Source organism: Chiloscyllium punctatum, chromosome 11 (assembly GCF_047496795.1).
Source record: "Chiloscyllium punctatum isolate Juve2018m chromosome 11, sChiPun1.3, whole genome shotgun sequence".
NCBI classification, from domain to species: Eukaryota; Metazoa; Chordata; class Chondrichthyes; order Orectolobiformes; family Hemiscylliidae; genus Chiloscyllium; species Chiloscyllium punctatum.
The window spans coordinates 63,500,343-63,523,962 of record NC_092749.1 but is presented as its reverse complement, the minus strand read 5'-3'; the positions used below and the strand labels follow the sequence as shown (position 1 = coordinate 63,523,962).

Genomic DNA, 23,620 nt, shown 5'->3' with positions numbered 1-23,620 from the left:
GGTCATCATTAACCATAAATTGGATCTAACCACATCCATTCTGTGATGACAAAACAGTTTGGAAATTCACTGACTTGTGGTGAGACTTATTGTTTACCTCCACTGAAGTTTTTCCACAATCTACAAGATAGAAGTCAAATGAGTGAGGGAATGCGTGCAGCTTCAAATTGCACTTGAGGCGTGACACAAGGCAAGATGAAGTAACCTGCTTGATTAGTTCACCTTACACCACCACCTCAATAACTGATTAGCAGTATGTAGCATTTATAAGATGCATTGTGTCAAATCACCATGTCTCAATTTGGTAGCACATTCCAAATGCATGTCCTCTACCTGCTGTAAGAACAAGGGCAGCAGGATCATGGAGACACCAGTACCTGCAAGTTCCTCTCCAAGCCCCCCATCGTCCTGAACTGAAAATCTATTGCTATTCCTTCATAATCACTGGGTTAATATCCTGAAACTCCCTCTGATAGCACTGTGGGAACACCTTTAACAGGCAGCTGTAAGTTAAAGAATGCTGCTCACCATCACCTTCCCAGGCAAGGGGATTTGGCAATAAATGCTGACTTTGCTATTAGCAGCAAAAGAGGGTTACCTCAGATTACAACAGGATCTGGACCAGATGGGCCATTGGGCTGAGAAGTGGCAGATGGAGTTTACTTCAGATAAATGCGAGGTGCTGCATTTTGGGAAAGCAAATCTTAGCAGGACTTATACACTTAATGGTAAGGTGCTAAGGAGTGTTGCTGAACAAAGAGACCTTGGAGTGCAGATTCATAGCTCCTTGCAAGTGGTGTCGCAGGTAGATAGGATAAGTGAAGAAGGCATTTGGTATGCTTTCTTTTATTGGTCGGAGTATTGAGTACAGGAGTTGGGAGGTCATGTTGCGGCTGTACAGGACATTGGTTAGGCCACTGTTGGAATATTCTGGTCTCCTTCCTATCGGAAAGATGTTGTGAAACGTGAAAGGGTTCAGAAAAGATTTACAAGGATGTTGCCAGGGTTGGAGGATTTGAGCTATGGGGAGAGTCTGAACAGGCTGGGTCTGTTTTCCCTGGAACGTCGGAGGCTGAGGGGTGACTTTATAGAGGTTTACAAAATTATGAGGGGCATGGATAGGATAAATAGGCAAAGTCTTTTCCCTGGGGTCGAGGAGGCCAGAACTAGAGGGCATAAGTTTAGGGTGAGAGGGGAAAGATATAAAAGAGACCTATGGGGCAACTTTTTCACGCAGAGGGTGATAAGTGTATGGAATGAGCTGCCAGAGGATGTGGTGGAGGCTAGTACGATTGCAACATTTAAAAGGCATTTGGATGGGTATATGAATAGGAAGGGTTTGGAGGGATATGGGCCGGGTGCTGGCAGGTGGGACGAGATTGGGTTGGGATATGTGGTCGGCATGGACGGGTTGGACTGAAGGGTCTGTTTCCATGCTGTACATCTCTATGACTCTATTTCAATCTCTACATCTGCCTTGAATGTCTTCTTCTATAATGGGCCTTCGTGACAATGCTGTCTAATACTTAAATTTTATGCATTACTTTGTCTGAAATGGCTTCTGCTTTTTTTGTGTCTCATATCCCAGATGTCGATTCTTCTTCCTTAAACAGATTACCCGGGACAGTTTCGTCCAGATGAAAGTACACAACTGACAATTAATTCCATCTCTGCTTGCTTCACAAGCCCTGAGGCAGTTTCGTCTCTAACCATCTACTTACCCAACATTGGATGACCTGAAAGTTTAATTCAGCTTACTGTTGGCAACTGAAGGCATCCTTTGTTGTTCTTGAGAGGATTGGCCATTTTCATACAAAAACATTTAAGCTTTTCACTGAACAGCCAAATATGTAGTCTTGTATGCAAGATAAGGCTGAACACTAATATATTGTTGAATACAAAGGTTATTTGATCTATTTTGGTTAGAATCTTTTCTAAATTACAGTATATTGTGGGAAATAAGCTGTTATTTCTGTTATCAAAGTTTCTTCCTCATGAAACAGTGTGTTGGTGTCTTGCTGAACTCTGATATTACAAAGTCAAAAGGACATGAAGCAAATTGAACATAGAAAAAAATGGCAGTGCACTTCAGAGCAAGTGAGAGTAGAAAGACATGGCTTAAAAAACTTAAGGAGTTCATGGTCCATAATACACAATCCGTTTCTGTTTCACAGTTCAGTTACGAAAGCATATATTAAACATGTTTGGCATTTTTATTTTTACAATGTTCACATACAGAATTTTACAGATTTGTTGGAGATGTATCAGCATTGTAATCTGTCCTGTGACCATTTATAAATAATGCATTCTTCGTTTTGTTTTAAGTTTTAAATTCTTTTATTTTGAGGGAGGAGAAAACTGAGCAATTGTTGGATTATAAACAGGAGGTGGAACAGATGGAAGTTGAACTAAAAAGACTTCAGCAAGAGGTGTGTATGTGGTACAAATTTAATTTCCAGATTAATTGTGTGCCACTGTAAATGACCTGTAATTAGTATAAGAGCTGAAAATGTGTTGCTGGAAAAGCTCAGCAGGTCAGGCAGCATCCAAGGAGCAGGAGAATCGACATTTCGGGCATGAGCCCTTCTTCAGGAATGGCTCTGAAGAGCCTGAAGAAGGGCTTATGCCCGAAACGTCGATTCTCCTGCTCCCTGGATGCTGCCTGACCTACGCTTTTCTAGCAACACGTTTTCAGCTCTGATCTCCAGCATCTGCAGTTCTCACTTTCTCCTGTAATTACTATAAGCATTGTATTCTTGGAATATGAATTGTTGGTTTCCAAACTTCATGTACATTCGCTGTGTAGCATTATTTAACAGAAATTAAAATTTTCCCAATCTTGTCATAGTATACTAAAATTTCTCAGTAAAACATGAAATTGAAACCTTCTGGCTATAGATTATTGTTAATTTAGCCACTTTAGTCTTTATTTTATGAAAACTTGCTCATGACTTGCATAAAATAATTGTTTTCACTACTGTGTCCTGAAATTAACTATCTACTTACCAGAACCTGCAACTTCAATCAGATGCTCGTTCTGCTAGGGCATATCGGGATGAACTTGATTCATTGCGTGAAAAAGCAATTAAAGTTGAAAAGCTTGAAAGTGAAGTTATACGGTACAAAGATCGACTGCATGACATAGAATTTTACAAAGCAAGAACTGAGGTATGTTGTGCTATAGAATGAATGCCAGTTAATATTTCTTTCTACAGTAGAATATCTTAATGTTTTTAGTATTTAAAATTTTCAGGAGTTAAAAGAAGATAACAAAATCTTGTTAGAGACAAAAATAATGTTGGAAGACCAGCTTGAGGGAGCCCGAGCACGTTGTGACAAATTGCATGAATTCGAGAAAGAGAATCTGCAGTTAATGGCTAAATTACATGATATGGAGATGGTAGGTGTAATTTCTTGCAGGATTGTTTCTGTTAAATATGCAGTAGTTGCATGTATGTATTAAGAGATCTTGCTTATGACAGACCACATGATTGACAGAAAGAACTCTGATGGTGGTGTTCTGTTTGTGTGTGGATGCTAAACTTCTTGGAAAAATGAGATCGAGAAAATAAAGGATTAGTAGATTTAATCGATAGAGAATGACTTGAATTTCGGTGATATTGTGCTCAGTATATAGAATTATACAGACCAAATGATAATCTTATCACATGATCTTGAAATAATGACAAGATAACAAGATAGATTGGAAGATAGCTACAGATTATAAAATCTACAGTTTTATTAAACTCTAGACAATATTCTGTCAGCCACATTCTCTGGCTGACAGAACATGGGAACTCTTATTGGAATAAATGCTTTCTGTTTATGGTAATAGTTTGAACTCTAGAACAGAGGTAATCTTGTTGAAATTTGTAGCTGACACTAACTTGGGGTGTAGCTGATTATCTGAACGACTATGCCAAAGTACAGGAAGACACTTGCAAAGTTGTCGGTGGATAAAAGGTTTCATTATTGTGAAGTGAGAGTTGCTTAATGTTTGATAGAAAAGTGAAGAGGTGAATCAAATGCCCATACACTATATATGGTTGCCAGTACACAGGATAACCCAGCAGGACAAAAAACAGTAAAACTGGCAATTGAGTCAAAAAGCTGAAAGAACCGCAGATATTGGAAATCTGAAACAAAAATAGAAATTGATGAAAAATCTCAGCAGGTGTGGTAGCAATTGTGAAGAGAAATCACACTTCAGTCCAGTGATCCATCTTCAGAATGACATACATCAAAATGGCCAGTGTGAATAGGATGTTCACTTCCAAATATTACTTTTTTACCAATTTCTTTTTATTAGCCATAGTAACAGAGGTGAGAGAGGATTTGGATGTTACTGTGGATTTCAAATTGGCTTAGTTTTCAATAAGAACAGCATAGTTAGGATGTGACCAGTAGGCAAGGCATTTCAGCAAAGCAATGCCCCAACATCCTTCCTTTTACCCAGTAAGTCTTTCCCATCTCCAACTTTCTTGTATTGTATAACCTAAATACATTTCATAAATACTTCATTAATGCAAATGATTTAGGATTGTGTTGAGTTTATAAGAAGTATTAAATAAATGGTAGGCACAAAGCCTCAGTTGCACTGAGAAGGTTGAAGTCATAGCGATGGTCAGAACATCAAGGTGATAGATCCTCAATCCTCAGGCTTAGGGGACAAAGTCCTAGTAGGAAATCTAAAGGCAGAAAGCAAGGAATGCTGATTTTTTTTAAATTGACAATTCACCAGATATCATCAGTGAATTAGGAGCAGTAATACACCGTTTGACCTAATTAATCTACACTGTTATTCAATAAGATCTTGACAGAATGTGGCTTTCATTCACTTCCTTTTTGGTTCTTCAATATAGACAATCGACAATAGATGCAGGAGTAGGCCATTCTGCCCTTCGAGCCAGCATCACCATTCATTATGATCATGGCTGATCATCCTCAATCAATATTCTGTTCCTGCCTTATCCCCATAACCCTTGATTCCACTATCCTTAAGAGCTGTATCCAAATCTTTCTTGAAAGTATCCAGAGACTTGGCCTCCACAGCCTTCTGGGCCAGAGCATTCCATACACCTACCACTCACTGGGTGAAGTAGTTTCTCCGCAATTCTGTTCTAAGTGGCCGACCCCTTATTTTTAAACTGTGTCCTCTAGTTCGGGACTCACTCATCAGCGGAAACTTGTTTCCTGCCTCCAGAGTGTCCAATCCTCTAATAATCTTATACGTCTCAATCAGATCCCCTCTCAGCCTTCTAAACTCAAGCGTATACAATCCCGTGCTCCAATCTTTCAGCGTAAGATAGTCCCACCATTCCAGGAATTGACCTTGATTCTCCTCTTAATGAAAATTATTTCCAACTCTGATGCCATTTTACCCATCTTTCAAGCCTTCCAGTTTTAGATAGTCTGTGCTTGCTGAGGCCAGTGCATGTGCACTATGTGCTACTTTAAATCATGCATGCATATATAGTTCTGGGGCGGCGGCGGGGTGGGGTGCAATGTAGCCCAGAGCCTGGAATGGGTAGATAGACACCTGGTAGAGGGGTGGGGATGGGGAGGGAAGAGCTAGAAGAAAGGGATAGAGTCGGGAAGGGGTTGTGGGGGTGATGCTCCTGGGTCCTAAGCTGACCCCTATCCCCACTCTGGATGATTCCTCCTCATCCTCCTCATCCTCCTCCATCTCCACCCATGAACACTGTTTCAAAATTGCATGCATCTTGTCTTTGGAATTGTATGCTTGCCTGTTTCAGAATTAGCGCCCATGCATAGTTACCTAGTTGTGGCTGTTAATAAACACTCCTGTTTAGGTATCACTGTTCTTGTCTCTGTCCACTTTCATGGGCCTTTCTCTAGGTGGCATGTTCTTCCTATTATTGTGAAATTGAAGGCATGTACTATACCTTTAAAAGAGAGAGAGAGAATGTTGTTCTGAACTGAAAGATTACAAACACCTGTGTACAGAGGAACCTCGATTATCCGGACAAGCACGCAAGGTTCCACTGCTTGGCTAAACTATCTTATCTGACATTTGATTACCCGAACGGAATACTCCCTGCCCATGTCCTTCGGATAATCGGGCTTCCTCTGTGTATGACTAGATGGCCGTCTGAGTGCACTGGAAAATTGAAAATATGTAACATTTGGCTGTGAAATACATAACTGTGTTTTGATTGCTGTTTTGACAACAATTCGAATTTAACCTATCAGTTTAAGTTATGCCCCAGGATACTAAAATCCAATCGAGTTTGAATTTATTGTTTTGTCAACATTGGACCAATGAGACAATCTGATGGGGTATAAGAATATGGACAATTTTGAAAATTGGCCAGACAGCACCTGCCACAGAGAGAGAGAGAGAAACTACCATAGAGCTAACTGCTAATCTAACATCTTGTTCTCAAAGAAATGAGAAAACACTCTCTCTCTATCAAAGGTACCTTTTCAAGTGAAACATCCTCTCAGTAAAAAGAAAGAACACGATCCAGGAAGATCAGCAGCAGGAAGAGTGGAGACATAGAAGATGATAGACTGTGGTTTTGAGATTAAGTTAATATAATTTTAATAAGTGTCTAATTGGAACAGCCTAGCGTTATAGAGTTGGAGTCAGATAGTAAGCAGTTAAGAGAAAGGGGCCTTGGAGTTGTGAATAGTTTTGTTTATTGTTCACTATTCGAAAAATAGAGTTAGAAAAATAAATTGGTAATTTATTCTTTAAATAGTAGGATTTCGGAGTTCTCCGTCACTCACATTTTAACAGATTACGAAGTGAGGTGAGCTTTTCTGGGTGTTTGGTTTAATTAACAGAGGGGTTCAACCTTCCATGTTGTAACACTATAGTAATTTCATATTTATAATTTAATTCTTTGAGCTTGTGGGCAAGTTTTATTTTTATTTATCAAATTTTAATTTTTTGCAGTTATAGAAATTTAATCTTAAATATGCTTCACTTTTAGTTCTAATAAGTTTTTGGACTGTATATACTTTTTCTACTCTCAGAGCTTTGTTGTCCACTTATTTCTGTTGCCAAGTTCCCTTAGGCTATCTATTCCCCTTATTTTCCACCCATAGCTAGAATCTTGCCTTTCCCACTAAATATTTCATAATGGAAATGTAGGAGAGGAGAAAGGGGAATCGAGGGTTATGAGGAATAGGCAAAAAGTAGAGGTACGGTGACAATCAGATCAGGCATGCACTTATAGGTTGAGCATATGGCCTATTCTTATTCTTATTTATTATTATCCTATTTGTCTTACAATCTTACAGTTTGTATTAAAGGAAGTTTAGACTGACAAACGTTCGACTTAAGAGCACGTGTTTATAAACATGGTCCCATACAAAATGTAATTTTAAAGACTTAGTACAGGAAATGTTCATATGTTAACGAATATTTGCTTTGCATTGTGCTGCAGTATGGGTACAAATCAACTTGCAAATGGACTCCAAAATGGAACCTGTTCGCAACTTGGGAAATGCTTGTAAATAAAAACAATACCCTAGCATGATGACTGTGACATAAGTAGCATTATACAAATATCAGGAAAAGGACAATTCCTGTCAGCAAACTGAACCTCTTTGAACCAGAGGCATGTGTTCTGTGAATTTGTAGTATAAATGAAATATTTGCTAATAAAATAATATTAGTCACATTGGTGTCTTTACTTCATCCACTCAAAAATTGGTTAAGTTCTGTATAATATCATATGTAAACTAGACAGGAAGTGCATATTGTAAAATGTATTATGGATATTTAATTAATTATAAATATAATGCGTCTTTGTACAAACATCTTTACATTCTAATTTAGTTCATAATCTATCCCTCGACTACAAGTGCTACTTAGATTCGTTTAACGTCTGCTTTTTCAATTAAGGTGCGTGACACAGATAGAAAGCGTATTGAGGAGTTAATGGAAGAAAACCTCACCCTTGAAATGGCTCAGAAACAGAGCATGGATGAATCATTACATTTGGGTTGGGAACTAGAGCAGTTATCCAAGACCACTGAAGTGTCTGAGGGTAAGCGCAGTTATGTTAAACTTGTTATGTTGATTAATACTTTTTCCACGTAATATTTGTTCACTTCATTGGAGCCATTCCAGAAAATAAGTTTTTTGAAACATTTTATCAGAGACTTTGGTTCTGTACTCTTCCATTGATATTAGTTTGCTAACAATGCTGTTATTAGAATGAGCATGCTTTCTAATACTAAGTTAAAATGCTAGAAATATTTGGCAGGGTTTGCAGAACTTCCTAAGAGAGAAACAGGGTTAATGGGCTGAATGTTCTCATAATTTGGCTAAATATTTTTCCGGAGAGTTTCATGGAAGGTTAACAGCCATGGTCCATACTGACACTTCCTTTTCAATCATCTGCTGTTCACGTCATTAATTATACATCTGGGATCAGTGGTTTCATTCTTGTTCAGTCGTGTGGCAGCAGAAGTGGAGGTGCTCACCACTACTGGGACTTCTTAGCATTTAGCCGACAGGTATCATATTAACACACCAGCTGCTCACTATTTCAAATGCTGCAAGCCAGAAACTGCCCTTCATGTTGTGGTGCTTAGCCACCATTCCTTAAGCACATGCCTAGTAAGAGAAGCTGGCACCTTGTTTCTCCAACAGGTACTCCTAGTGGTTGACAGAAGAGGAATGCTATTTCCTCCAAAGGCCAAAAGGGGCCACACCACTAGTTGCATCCAGCCTCAGTGGAGATAGCCCGTGGTCAGTGTAGTTTCCAGGGCGAAAAGAAACGCCCATTAGTGTCACAGCAAGTTTCACAATGTTTAATGCTTTGCAGGTAAGTGCCACAGTCTTCTCTGTGCTGCCTCACCATTATTCTAACCATGCCACTGCACAGATTTTGGCTAATGGATTACAACTCTAATTTTTGCATGTAGCAGCACCACTAATGACTCTCATTACCTTATCCTCTGAAAATACATTTCCTACTCACCTTTCCTGCTCCTGCACCACTGCTGAGCTCTTCCAACCACTTTCATCCCACACAGTTCATTTTTTTTTTGTCGCATTGCAGGACAAACTGTTGTGCAACAGGGCAGACTGAGCAACAGGAGAATATTCGGTCTCTTTGAGAATTTTTCAAAATGCCTGGAGGGAACTATGGCTGCTCAAGTGGGAATGTTATGATTTCCATATCCAGACAATCAAACCAGCTTTATTGCGCTGTGCCATGCTATCGCCTACCACCACCACTGTCAACATATTCTTAAGATATTCAAGCTTTCACCCTTGCCACACAATACATGGTCTCTCTTATGCAAGGATCAGCAGCACCACACAGCCTTCAGTCCAGAGGGCCCAGGTCCTTTACCCATCAAATCCTCTTCTGCCTCTGAGGAAAAAACAACAGATCTCTCTGAGAATGTACAGGCAAGGTTTTTGCCTGCACCCTCTTCCAGCTCAGAAACTTCTACCTCAGAGCTTTCTAAACTAAATTCAGGAGCACATTCTGTTGAACGCATTACTGGCATGCCTCTGCAACTGGTCGAAGAGAAATGCCTCAGGTCACTGGCACTCCAGAGGGCTGCCCAAGACTAAGCACCTGTTATGTCCCTTTCTTTTTCCTTGTCATCCCATTACTACATGAAAGGAACATCCTTTATAATAGCCTCAAAGATTTGGGTGGACTCTCCAGGGTATGTTTGTGGCCAAGAGTTCACATCTGCTGAGGGTATCCTGTTCAGATGCTGGCTCACCCTCATCTGCAACTTCCACGGGATTGAAGTTTGCAGGCAGGATTGAGTTAGAGGATCCAGGCACATCCGGACTGACCTGAGTTGAATCCTTTTAGGACCCCTGCCTGTAGTTCCTCCTCTGTCAGGTACCTGCTGCCACTTTATCTGTTTCAGCGCAAGGGCACTGTGAGTGAGGTCAACGTTCCGTGTTCCCCTCTTGCCTTGCCATTGATGCTGTGCACCCACTAGCTGGGGTGCGGGTCTGTAAGCATTTTCAGCAGCCACTAAGCACTCTGTTGAACTTGCATGGCAGCTACCACCCTGCCCATGGTCAAATGCCAGAGCTCGCATAATACTGATAACATTGGTTGACTCCTCCAACCTTCAATCCAGTCTATCCAGTGTCTCCCAACAAACCTAACTGCTGCTCGCGTGACTGTTTGTGCATTTGCACCAAGTTATTAATGGCCAATATCATGGGGTTACCTTCTGTGTGAAAGCAGTGATATTGGAAAAATTAACTGCCTGGACTTGGACACTTACCTTGTCACGAGTAACAGATGACAATGAGAGAACTTGAACAAAGTGCATTTGTAACATCCTAATCCATCTGTGGATTGAAAATTGGGAGGTTCCGCAGAGACCTCTGGAGGATCCTTGGAACGAGCCAGCATTAAAATTTAAGCTCTGCTGTTACCTTTATCGCCATCAGGATGGGATAACCTCTTTCTCCTTCAGAGTACAAGTCCTGCTGCAGCAAATGGTAGAGTTCCATTACGGTATTCTCAGGACATCCTCAGCCTGCACTTCCAGTGTACTTTGGTCATTGGAGGAAATTATAGTGAGGATAGGAGATTCTGGCTGTCGTCCTCAATATCCTGATAGAACCTTCTGTGGCTTCTCCCTCTGGTGGCTGTATAGAGGCTAGGCTTGCTGATGCCTTTTTAACTCCTGACTTCTGTATTGTTTATTTACGACATTGATGATCGTGGTAGCACCTGTCATTGCTGGATCCATTTGCAATATGTACACTGATTCTATGTGGAGAATCTCAGAAACAGTGCAACTTTCAGTGATGGGATTCCTGAGCAGTTGCACAAAAGAGAAATGAAACATTACCATAGGTTATGTGCTATGGTGTGGAGACCTTTCAGAAGTACGGTAAGGCAATGTTCTGTGTGTGAATCTGTGACACATTGCACTTTTTGCAGGTGTATGTAGCTCAAGCCATATCACAAAGAGCAGTGGGATATTATAAATGAGGCAGACCAACTTTCTACTTTGCCTGGCCTCCACCATGCAAATCACCTAAGCAATATAAGTCCATGTTCTCTAGTACTTAAAGTTGTCTGTAAAAGGAGAGCAGCTCTAATGCTTTGAGACCTTTGGAGTGTGTTTGTGAATGTGTGAAAGCAGATGACCTCTTATTGCTTGTAAGTTAAAGGAGCAGCACTTCTTTTTGATTAGGAATTTGGCAAACTTTTGGACTGAACATTAAATTGAAGAATTTCAGACTATTTCTTTGTCCCTATTTTGTTTTGGGTCACACCTTTATTTAATAATTCTGCCATTAGTATACACTCTACAGACATCTTTTGTTTCTTATCCCATCTTTCTTTTACTGAGGCCTTCATTTGTTTTGTCAGTGAATGTGTTTTACTTTCCTTGTGGATGACAAGGCTCTCGACTGTGCATGTTCCATTTCTGTGATTTTGCACTCACCCCTTCACTACTTTCTTAGAACTAAATAGGATTCCTGAATCATATTAACTGTGTTTCTGTCTTCATAGATGCTGCCTGATTTGCTTCGTTTCCAGCATTTGCAATATTTTACTTTTTGAATACGTTACCTAAATATTAGAAATTGAAGGAAACCAGGATTGCAATGGGGTAGTCCATTGGAATGCAATTCATGACTTCGTAGACTGATGCACTTGTGTCAGTGATCCCTTGGACCATTCAGTTCTCAATTTATAACTACCCGACTACAGAAAAACAACCGTGAAGGAGAAATGGAAATTGGTTCTGGGTGGCACTTACACAGGTTCCAGTGATTTGGATTTAGCATCGAATTGGTGGAAGCAAGTTTACTGTCAATCAAAGCTGTCATACAAATGTTGAAACACAGAACAGTAGTAGGCCATTTAACCCTTCAAGCTTGTTCTACCTTTCCGTATGAAAATGGCTGATCACCTTACTCCGTATACTGTTCCTGCTTTTGCTCTGTACCTTTTTGATCCTCTTGGCTCTAAGACCTATATCTAACACCTTGAAAACATTTCGTTTTGGCCTCAATCCCTTTTTTGTGGTAGTGAATTCCACAGGATTTCACCACTGTCTGGGAGAAGAAATTTCTCATCATTCAGACCTAAATGACCTAATGCCATACCCTTAGCTTGTGACCCTGGTTCTGTAATTCTGGTTATCAGGAACTCCTTCCTGGATTAACCCTGTTCAGTCCTGTTGGAAATTTATAGATTTCACATGCAAATGTTCGTGCGCACACAATACCGCCCACACGCGCATGTGCGCGCGCACACAAACTAAAAGTGTAACTGATTCTCATTAGACGTAGGCCTGCCATCCCTCAATGGTCTGCTAAACCTTTGCTGCACTCCCTCAAAAACTACAGTATCCATCCTCTGATAAGGGGACTGTATCAGCACACAGTACACTGGTGTGGTCTCACCAAGATCATGTGCAATTGCAGCAAGATATCCCTGCTCCTGTACTAATACTCTCACTATGAAGGCCAACATACCGTTTGCTGTCTTCACTGCCCGTTGCACTTTTATGCTTGCTTTCAGTGACTGGTGTACAATGACACCCGGGTCTCACTGTACCTCTCCCCTTTCCCAATCTATCCCCATTCAGATAAGTGACCCCCTTCCTGTGTTTGCTACCAAAGAGCATAACCTCACATTTATCCATCTTGTACTTCATCCACCGTGCATTTGCTTGTGCTCAACTTGTCCAAATCACATTGAAGTATGTCTGCATCCTCCTCTCAATTCACCCTCCTACCCGGTTTTGTTTTCTGCTGACTTGGAGATATTGCGTTTAGTTCCCTCATTATTAATATACCATTTTAATATATATTGTGATTAGCTTGTGTCCAATCAATAAACCCTGTGGTACTCCCACTTGTCACGAGCTGCCACTTGGAAAATTACCTGTTTCTTCCTACTCTTCATTTCTTGCCTGCTGGCCAATTCTCTATCCATATGCTATTCAGTCCTATGTGCTTTAATGGAGAAATTTACTTTAGGGAAAGTAATGATAAAACATTTAATGATATTGCCTGATACTTGAACTATTTATACGATATACACTGAAACAATTAGAATATATGTAGGTTTTAAGATTAATGTCCAGAGTACTTATTCAGTTGATTGAATTGAAATTCATTTCTAGTATACTAACTTTGATTAGCTAAATTAGACTATTAGTATTGGGATTACTGTTTTGTGGCTGTAAAAGCTATGGGTAATTCTTCATTAATATGTGAATACATAATTTTGCCTCATTTTGTTTTTAAATGTTTGCAGGGACACACAAATCTCTGAGCCAGGAAGTGAATGAGTTGACATCAAGCCGTTTGCTTAAGATGGAGAAAGAAAATCAATTTCTCCTCAAAACTGTGGATGAACTTCGCAATGTCATGGATTCCACAGATGGCAGTAATTTTAAGATCCTGGAGCTAGAAAAGGAAAACCAGAGACTTAAAAAAAAGGTATTAAATGTGTTATTGAAGTATGGTGTGAACTTAGAAAAAGGACAGTAAAAATACTGTTGACAGTTCCATCCTGACAGTTAAACTGACACACATCAACATATTGTCATGCTTACCTATCTAACCTCCTTTTTGCCTCAGCCCACTGCTCTAATATTATCTCCTAAAAGAGTCCAAAGTAAATTCCTCAAGCTAATTTGGGACAAGTGTACACTGAGTGTACAAAGTGAAACGTGACATTTTTCTCCAATCCAGAAAGGCAAGTAGTCCTAGGAAATTCTGATGGCTCGTGATACAAGCCTTTATTTAAGGGGAGGCAGTGATCTAGTGGTATTATCACTGGACTGTTATTACAAGACCCAGGTAATGTTCTGGGACCTGGGTTGAAATCCAAATTTGATTTCAATAAAAATCTGGAATTACGAGTCTAATGATGACCATAAAACCATTGACAACTGTCGGGAAAATTGATCTGGTTCACTAAAGGAAATCTTCCACCCTCACCTGGTCAAGCCTACATGCACTTCTGACCCACAGCAATGTGACTAATCTTAACTGCCCTGTGAGCAATTAAGGATAGGCAATGAAGGCAGGCCTAATTATTAATGCCTCAATCTATGAATTTTCTTTTAAATGTTATCTGCCTTGCATAAGTTAAGCTTGCTGTTTTTAGATACATAGCTTACCATTAAATATTTGCAACAAATCTAGATAAGCTGGCAATATATCGAACAGATTTTGTTTTGTAAATGGAGTCTTTTCTTTGCATCTGATGCAGCAGGCTGCTTATTTGAAGAGCAAAACTTTCCTTAAAATATATATTGCGGTAACTGAAGTTATTGTTATCTATCAACGTTCGAATTTTATCCCTCCTGGCAACTGTCTGAAATGAAACCAGTTTATTTGCAACCTTTCTTTTAAAATATATTTTTATTCAAAAAAAGGAAATTTTAAAAAAAATTACAAAAATACAAAACCAAACAATTCAAATTAATATTTTTAAAAAAACTTGCTAATTATGTATTCCCATATTAATGAAGAATTGCCCATAGCTTTTACGGCCACAAAACAGTAATCCCAATATTAATAGTCTAATTTAGCTAATCAAAGTTAGTATACTAGAAATGAATTTCAATTCAATCAACTGAATAAGTACTTTGGACATTAATCTTAAAACCTACATATATACTAATTGTTTCAGTGTATATCGTACAAATAGTTCAAGTATCAGGCAATATCATTAAATGTTTTATCATTACTTTCCCTAAATAAATATCAACTAATAACTCAGCTGAAAAAGAAATATCTTAACAGTAATAATAATAATAATAAGTGTAACACAGCTCAGCAAAACAAAGCATTAGCCCTTGATCATCGAGTGCAAATGTTTATACATATTTATATGTTCGTAGTTCCTCCCTTGTGGATACCAGATTCATTACATAGAATTACCATGGCATATGGAGGCTCTTATTAGTATGGCTGACAAATCTGTGCCCAGTTAGTCCAAAAGGGCTGTCACATCTTCTAGAAATTCTCAGTTTTATGGTGCACCATACTCCTAAGAAAGTCCAAGGGGATGTGCTCCATGACTAACTTATGCCAGCCCACCAGCCCCAGGGAATTTTCCGACACCTCCCTAATAAAATGTTCTTTTGGCACAAAATGTGAGGATACTGAAAAGCCTTTTTTTTAATGTGTATCTAATGAAAGTGAATTAACAAAGCCCAGAAGAAAAGAAAACGGGACAATCTCCGCCTCCATCCCCAAGGCCTTCTCTATTTTGCCTACCACAGCGTTCCAGAATGCCTGCTGTTGTGGCAGGATCAAAGACAATGAGTAAGCGTGCACATGCTCACTTTACGTTTAGGACACATTGGAGATGCTCTCGCTTTAAATTTAGTGAGGCGGTCTGGGTCAGATGGACTCTGTGAAGAATCTTTAATTGCAAAGCGTGGGTCCTGTTGCAAATTGAGATCCTTCTTGCATTTTCCCAGATATCCTCCCATATTTCAGAAGAGATCTCAACGTGCAAACCTTCTCCCATACCTTACAGACCCGTTCGGTCTTGTCTGAGGGACCCTCTCCCAATAGATGATAAGCGTTGCTAACAGGTAATGTATCCTCAGCACTCAACACCCTCTTCTCCGTGTTGGACCAATAAGGGTCAGTTAGAAGTGCGTTCTCTTTTTGTATGAAGTTTATAATTTGAAAGAAACAAAATTGCCCTACTGGGCAATTCATATTTCTGAGCCAACTGGTCAGAGGACATCGATATGTCCCTTTTGAATAAATCACCCAGGCAAGATACACCCCTAGCTGCCCATTGTTTAAACCTAGAGTCCATCATCCCTGGCTGAAAGCCCGCATACCAACTATGGCTGTCAAAAATAATGTTTTGGCAATATTGCCCTCACCCTGACGCATTGCCCTCCATGCCTTGATAGTATTGATGACTATTGGGCTATGGCAATATTCCTTAACTGTTCTCATTTTGTCTAAGAACAGCAGGCTAATAAGGGGGCATCCTACCTGAGATGCTTCGATGTCCAACCAAAGTGAGTAAGGGTTCCCCCCTCCGGGCTCAATTATTCACATAAGATAGCAACGAGCTTAACTGGTAGCTTTTTATATCTGGGAGGCCCATTTGTCCCAGTCATAGAGTCATAGAGATGTACAGCATGGAAATAGATCCTTCGTGTAAGGTAACTGCAATTTAGTCAATTTAATTAGGGGCCACTTACGAGACCAGATAAAAGAACTAAACCAGCCGCTCAGTCTTCTAAATATTTGCTTAGTAAAAAATAGAGGAAGCATTTGTATAGGATACAACAGGTGGGGCAGAATGCTCATTTTGATGAGGGCTATCCGACCTAAACAAGAGATCGGAAGTGCCACCCATCTACAAAGGTCCTGCTTGATTCTATCGAATAAATGGGCAAAATTGGCTTTAACTAGCCGATCAAAAATAGGAGTAATAAATATACCTAAGTGGAGAAAGTTAAAAATCACGCAACACCAGGTTATAGTCCAACAGGTTTAATTGGAAGCACACTAGCTTTCGGAGCGACACTCCTTCATCAGGTGAAGGAGCATCTCTCCGAAAGCTAGTGTGCTTCCAATTAAACCTGTTGGACTATAACCTGGTGTTGCGTGATTTTTAACTTTGTACACCCCAGTCCAACACTTGCACCTCCAAATCATAAGTGGAGAAAGCTCTCCAACAACCATCTAAAAGGGAACCAAGATCCGTCCTCAGGATCTGGCACTCTTGGGAGACCACCCATGGGCATGGCCTCTGACTTCGCAAAACTGATCTTATAACCCAAGAAGCCTAAGGGGCAACTTTTTCACGCAGAGGGTGGTGTGTGTATGGAATGAGCTGCCAGAGGAAGTGGTGGAGGCTGGTACAATTGTAATGTTTAAAAGGCATTTGGATGGGTATATGGAATAGGAAGGATTTGGAGGGATATGGGCCAGGTGCTGGCAGGTGGGACTAGATTGGGTTGGGATATCTGGTCGGCCTGGATGGGTTGGACCGAAGGGTCTGTTTCCATGCTGTACATCTCTATGACTTGATAAGCCACCAAATAGATTGATACAATGTATTAGGTGTAGCACTAAGACTGTTGGGGTTGATAAGAAGACGAGAATGTCATCCTCCTACAGTGCAATCTTATGTGACTAAGTCCCCACTTCTGGAGTGGTTATATTGGGATCCCTGCATATTGCCTCCGCCAGCAGGTTCGATCACTAGTGTGAAAAGCAATGGTGACAAGGGACAGCCCTGTCAACTGCCCCATAACTATTAAAATTGCTTGATCGTACATCATTGGTTAGGACCGTGTCAAGAGTGTTTGCAACCTTGATGTCATGTTTGAACCTTATTTTTGACCTCATTTCATGCCATGAACTCTGCCCACCTATTTCCACCTCCGCAGCATCACCTCTGTCTCAGTTCATCAGTGGCTAAAGCAGTAATATCATAAGATAGTCATAATGTGTAGGAGCAGAGAATTCCATTCCATCCACCAGTTCTACTCCACCCATTTAGTTAGATGATGGTTGATCTGATAATCTTCAACTCAATTTTCCTGCCTTATCTCCATAACACACTATTCTCTTACAGTCAATTTTTTTTTAAAAATCAGTATCAGCCATGAATATGCTTAACAACCCCGAATGCCACAAATTCACTACTGTTTGAGAGAAGAAATTTCATTTAATTTCTTCCTTAAATGGGTGACGCATTATTCTGAGATTATGTCCTCCAGTCCTAGTCTCTCCACAAGGAATCAAACATTCAGCATTTATTCTGTCAAGCCCTCTCAAAAGTGGATCACGCTTGGAAATAGGAGTAAGTGTGAATTGTGATATCACTTGGCTTAACAAAATGTGCCGTTATTAATTGCAAACTGAAGCCTCTGGTTATAGTATTGAAATTACTCTTCCTTTTTATAGTTTGCTATATTCCTTTCGAAGGCAGCAGCAGTTATCTATGTTATCGTGTGCTTTACATGTTATCAATTTGTAGTTATTCACATCAGGTGAACAGTTATAACTTAAATTTTGTAGGTTGCCGAAAATCAATCTTCACCTGATAAATGGTGAGCAGAGAATTCTGTGTGTTTTATAATGAAGTGCTACAAAATATCAGTTTTGAAATCCTCCTGAAGAACTCCGTGCCAACAACAATTGCAGTCATTTAGTCCTGTTCGCATAAAATAATTTTGAACAGCATTTCACAAAGGTATAGGATTAATTAAATGCCAATCAAGCCATACAAGTGATAGTAAATACATCTCCAAAACCTCCTTCAAGCATGAGCTTAAAAAGGTTAGTAAAGGAAGGTGAAAAATTCAAGTTGGAAATTCTGTGCCCAAAATGGCGAAATCATGGGCTCCAGTAATGGAGAGAAAGGGAATGCTCAAAAGGCCAGAGTCAGAGAAATGCTATGCTGGAAGAGGTTGCTAAGTTGGACTTTGTACTGCTTTATTTGAACCTTCTTAATGTTATTTTCTTGAGAACAATCAGAGAGCTTTCAAAGTTTGCAAAATTAATATGTATCCATGGTCTAGCAATGAACGGAAATGACTATACATCGAAAACCTTTGCAGAATAATGATTTTTATTAAATCAAAGAGAAAGAAACATAGGAGCTTTGTTAAAATAATAGCGCCTTCATAATCAGAGGTTGGACTGGTGCAGCAAGTTAAACATTGTCTTTTTGTTCATGTTACCTGGGCTTAAATTGAATATACTTGTGAATAACTGCAATAATGCCTCAGTTTCAACACTAGTTTGGCAATTTGCTCAACCAGCTGGATGACTTTTGTTTAAATGTCAAACTGTTCCAGTTGGATATGATTTTGATTTGGGTAGAGTTAAAAATGACACATGAAATTATAGTCCAACAGGTTTAATTGGAAGCACTAGCTTTCGGAGCACAGCTCCTTCACCAGGCCCCACAACGACCTGATGAAGGAGCGGCGCTCTGAAAGCTAGCGCTTCCAATTAAACCTGTTGGACTATAACCTGATGTTGTGTGATTTTTAACTTTGTACACCCCAGTTTAACACCGACATCTTCAAAACATGATTTGGATAGAGACATGGTTTCCGAGTAGAATGGCGTTGTGGAAATGGAGGAAGGATGCAGTGCCTACGGTACTGCCAGCAAAAGGAATCTTAACAGCAAAGCTGATTAAGGATTATGCACATATTTAAGCAAAATGTTCATTATTCAAAATAAAGATACTTTCCAGTGAGAAAGAAGGATCCTTAAAACAGGATAATCCAACCATGGTTAGTCAAGCAAGTTAAGGATAGTGCCAAAAGTTTCAAGAAAGTGTTTGATCGGATAGTACGCAATAAGCTGCAAATTAAGATAAGAGCCCATTGTGTTAGAGGAAGAATATTAGAATGGATAAAAGATTTGCTAACTAATAGACAGATTTGCAGTAAGAAGGGACGTTTCAGGATGGTAACCTGTAGGTGGTGAAGCACTACAGCAGTCAAGCTGATACTACAATTATTTAGTGTAAATGACTGTGCAGAAAATGAATGTATTATAGCCCGGTTTGAAGATGACACAAAAATTGGTCAGAAGGCAACTGGCGCGAATGTCACAAAGGGTCTGCAGAGGGATGGAGACTATCAAATTTTTCGTTGCAATTACAATATAATGTGGAAGAATGTAATGTGAAACACTTTGGAAGGAAGAATAGAGGGACTGAGTATAATTTAAATGGAAAAATAGTGCAGGAAGTTATAATAGAGTGACTTAGGAGATCTTGTGTAAGCCTAGCATTGAAGATCAGGTAAAAGGGAAAAAAAATGGCAAGTTGGTTTTTATTTTAAAGGGAATGGAGTATAAAAATAGGGGAACTTTGCTTAAAATCATGTAAGGCATTAGTCAAATCACATTGAGAATACTGTGGGCAATTTTGGTCTAAGGAATGAAATACTGGCAATTGAGCTGTTGAGAACAGGTTCACTAAGTTTGATCCTGGGTATGGATTATGTGGAGAAGTTGAGCAGGTTGGGTCTAAACATTAGAGTTTAGAAGAATGAGAGGTGACTTTACTGAAACTTACAAGATTCTCAGAGGACTTGGAAAAGAGATGTGGACACGTTGTTTCCCCTTGTGGGTGAGTCGAGGACCAAAAGGCATGATCTCCATTTAGAGGGTTGCCTATATAAAACAAAGATGAGGAGCAGTTTCTTCTCTGAGGGTTGAGAGTCTGTAGCCATACAGAGTGTGCTCAATTATATTATGTAAATTCTCCATTATTGCATCCTTTTTAAAAGACTCCGCATGTTCCCAATGATAGATGTAAGCTAACCAACCTATAGTTACTTCTTTATCATAGAGGGCTGCAAAAGTTGAGTCATTAAATATGTTCAAGGTTGAGATAGACAGTTTTGTAATCAGTAAGGGAACCAAGGGTTATGGAGAAAAGGCATAAAATTCTTATTGAGGATTATTAGATTTGACATGATGTCATTGAATGACAAAACAGGCACCATGTTCCTCCATCTTAGGGTCCATGATAGGCTGAAAGAAGTGGAGATGCACCGAAAAATATTAAATGCTGAATAGGGCAGTATGATTCATGAAGTTGTTATTGGTAGCAGAGGGAAAATGAAATTATAAAACCTGATTTGAAGATATGAGATGGCTTTAATTCTCTTGCTATATTACGACAGCAGCCAATATACTCAGCACGTTAAAGTATATTAGAAAGTATGCTAAAGATATGGAATAGTCATTGAGTAAGTCATGGTTATGTGCAGGATGCTTTTGGTTGAGTTTTATATAGGTTGAAATGTTTGGAGAATGGCAGAACAACTATGAGGAAGTTGCCATGGAGGAGTTGAATGTGCTCTTAACATTTTTCTGTCTACCATCTTGATTCCCTTGTTAATGAAGAATCAATCTAATTCAGTCTTAAAAGCATCCGCTCATCTTGGGGAAAGAGAATTTCACAAACCAACAGCTTTAACAGAAAACATGCAACACTATATTCTGCATTCTGTTCCATTGCCCTGAGGTACTTAGATAAGGTGTGATTTGCTTGACTTGCATGCAAAACAATACTTTTCACTATCTCCGTTCATGTGACAATAATAAATCAAATCAAAATCTTAATTGGGAGAGATACTTGTATTTTCAAGTTGTCCCTTCGTTCTAGTCTCTCACACAAGGGTATACCTTCTGACCATTCACTCTCAGTTTCCCTCAGTAAAATCACTTCTTCTTAATCTTTTACACTGGTAAAGCATATAGGCTCAATATGTCTAACCTTTCCTCGTATGATAACCCCATCATTCCAGGAATCTGTGAAATGAGCCTTTTCTGAACCTTCTAATGCCCTTAAAGCTTTTTTAATTAACTCAGACATGCCATGACATATCTCTGAGGCAGGACAAGCTTGACCCTGGGTCTCTTGGTTTAGAAGTAGGGACACTAACCACTGCACCATAAAAGCTCTTAAGGTAGGAGTGGAGATATTTTCTACGCAACCTGTTCAGAGATGTTCTTGCACAACTCTAGAGCAGGTGAAACTTGAGCCTGGGCCTCCTGGCTCAGGTATAGAAGCTATCACAGTGCCACAGGAGCATTCCAAGTAGGAGTCAAAAGTATTTTCTCATCAAACTGTTCAGAAATTTAATCTGGAGCAGGTAGGACTTCAACCCAGGCCTTCTGGCACAGAGACAGGGGCCTTACCACCGCTGCATACAAGAATCGCACGGGTAGGAGTGGAAATGTTTTCTTGTAACCTATCAGGTTTTCGTAGATATTTCTAATCACCCTGTTCATGTTATGACCCAAAGGACAATGAGGAAAATTATCAGAAATTGCAGCAGGACATTGATCAACTGGACAAGTGGGCCGAGAATTGGCAAATGGAGTTTAATATCGATAAGTGTGAGTCTTGCATTTTGGAAAGTCACATCAAGGTAGGAGTTTCATGGTGAATGTTAGGGCCTTAAGGCGTGTAATGAAACAGAGGGACCTTGGGGTTCAGGTGCACGGTTCTCTGAAAGTGGAGGAGTCATAGGGTAGTGAAGAAAACTTTTGGCACACTGGCCTTCATCGGTCAGGGCATTAAGTATAGAAGTTGGGAAGTTATGTTGCAGTTGTACAGGACATTCGTGAGGCCTCACTTGGAGTATTATGTTCAGTTTTGGCCACCTTGTTATAGGAAACATGTTATTAAACTGAAAAGAGTGCAGAAGAAATGTACAAACATGTTGCCAGGACTCAAGGGTCCGAATTAATCAGGAGAGGTTGGGCAAGCTAGGACATTTTTCTTTTAGAGTGTAGGAGACTGAGGAGGGGTACTTTATAGAAGTGTATAAGATCATGAGAGGTGTGTATAGGGTGAATGCAATTAGTGTTTTTCCCAGGATTGGGGAATCAAGGACTCGAGGGCATCAGTTTAAAGTTAGAGGGGAAGGATCCTGACGGGAACCTATTTTTTACACAGAGGATGGCACGCATATGGAATGAGCTGCCAGCAGAAGTGGTTGAGGCGTATACATTAACAGCATTTAAAGGCATTTGGACAAATACATGGATAGGAAAAGTTTAGAAGGATATGGGCCAAGTGCAGGGAAATGGGGTTAGTGTGAACAGATATTTTGGTTGGCATGGACCAGTTTGGGCCATAGCACCTGTCTTCATACTGTAGGACTCTGAGTCTAATTGTAGGGCAGCTGGGATTAAACCTAGGCCTCCTAGTCCAGAGATATGGACATCACCAGTGCGCCATACAAACCCTTCTGGTAGAGAGTGGATATTTTTTATTCCAGTCTGTTCAGATATGTTATTATACACCATTGGAGCAGGCAGGATTTGAACATGAATACACTGGCTCAGAGGTTGGGATACCACTGTCACTCCACAAGAGGTTTTCAAAAATTGACTGAAACGATGAAAGCAGGGCATTTTTTTTTTAAAATGAGCAATTCACACAGGGTTCTTGAAGAAATAAGAGTTAGCAAAATTGTTCTATTTGAGGAGAATATGAGAGGAGTGATGCAATCTGGAATGAGGTGAGTACAGGCTATCAGCAACTCAGGATTTGCATTTGGAACAAAGCACACACCTACACTTGCCTTCGTTAAGGTAGTAAAGATTTGCTTTTAAATCAACTGAGTCATGTGGTGCTGGAAAAACACAGCAGGCCAGGCAGCATCCGAGGAGCAGGAGAATCGACGTTTCAGGCACAAGCCGTTCTTCAGGAATGAGGCTGGTGTGCCAAGTGGGCTGAGATAAAAGATAGGGGGGAGGGGCGCTGGGAATATGATAGGTGGAAGGAGAGGGTGATAGGCTGGAGAGGGGGTGGGGGCGGAGAGTTCAGGAAGAAGATTGCACGTTAAGAGGGCGGTGCTGAATCCGAGGGTTGGGACTGAGATAAAGTGGGGGGAGGGGAAATGAGGAAGCTGGAGAAATCTACATTCATCCTGTGTAGTTGGAGGGTTCCTAGGCGGAAGATGAGGCACTCTTCCTCCAGGCGTCATGTGGCCAGGGTCTGGCTATGGAGGAGGCCAAGGACCTGCATGTCATTGGCAGAATGGGAGGGGGAGCTAAAGTGTTCAGCCACGGGGCCTCATCTTCCGCTTAGGAGCCCTCCATCCACATGGGATGAATGTAGATTTCTCCAGCTTCCTCATTTCC

General features: G+C 40.2%; 1 protein-coding gene across 9 annotated transcripts in view; it reads left to right on the top strand.

Annotated features, from left to right (window-relative positions):
- The window catches only part of LOC140483049 (girdin-like), a 376,157-nt gene that overhangs the window by 148,024 nt on the left and 204,513 nt on the right, over positions 1 to 23,620 (top strand). For all 9 annotated transcript variants that reach the window (XM_072580957.1, XM_072580958.1, XM_072580956.1 and 6 more), the window contains exons 9-13: positions 2,348 to 2,429; positions 3,010 to 3,168; positions 3,254 to 3,400; positions 7,877 to 8,021; positions 13,251 to 13,435. In XM_072580957.1, coding sequence (XP_072437058.1) covers positions 2,348 to 2,429; positions 3,010 to 3,168; positions 3,254 to 3,400; positions 7,877 to 8,021; positions 13,251 to 13,435 — 718 coding nt within the window. The remainder of the gene's footprint in view (positions 1 to 2,347; positions 2,430 to 3,009; positions 3,169 to 3,253; positions 3,401 to 7,876; positions 8,022 to 13,250; positions 13,436 to 23,620) is intronic.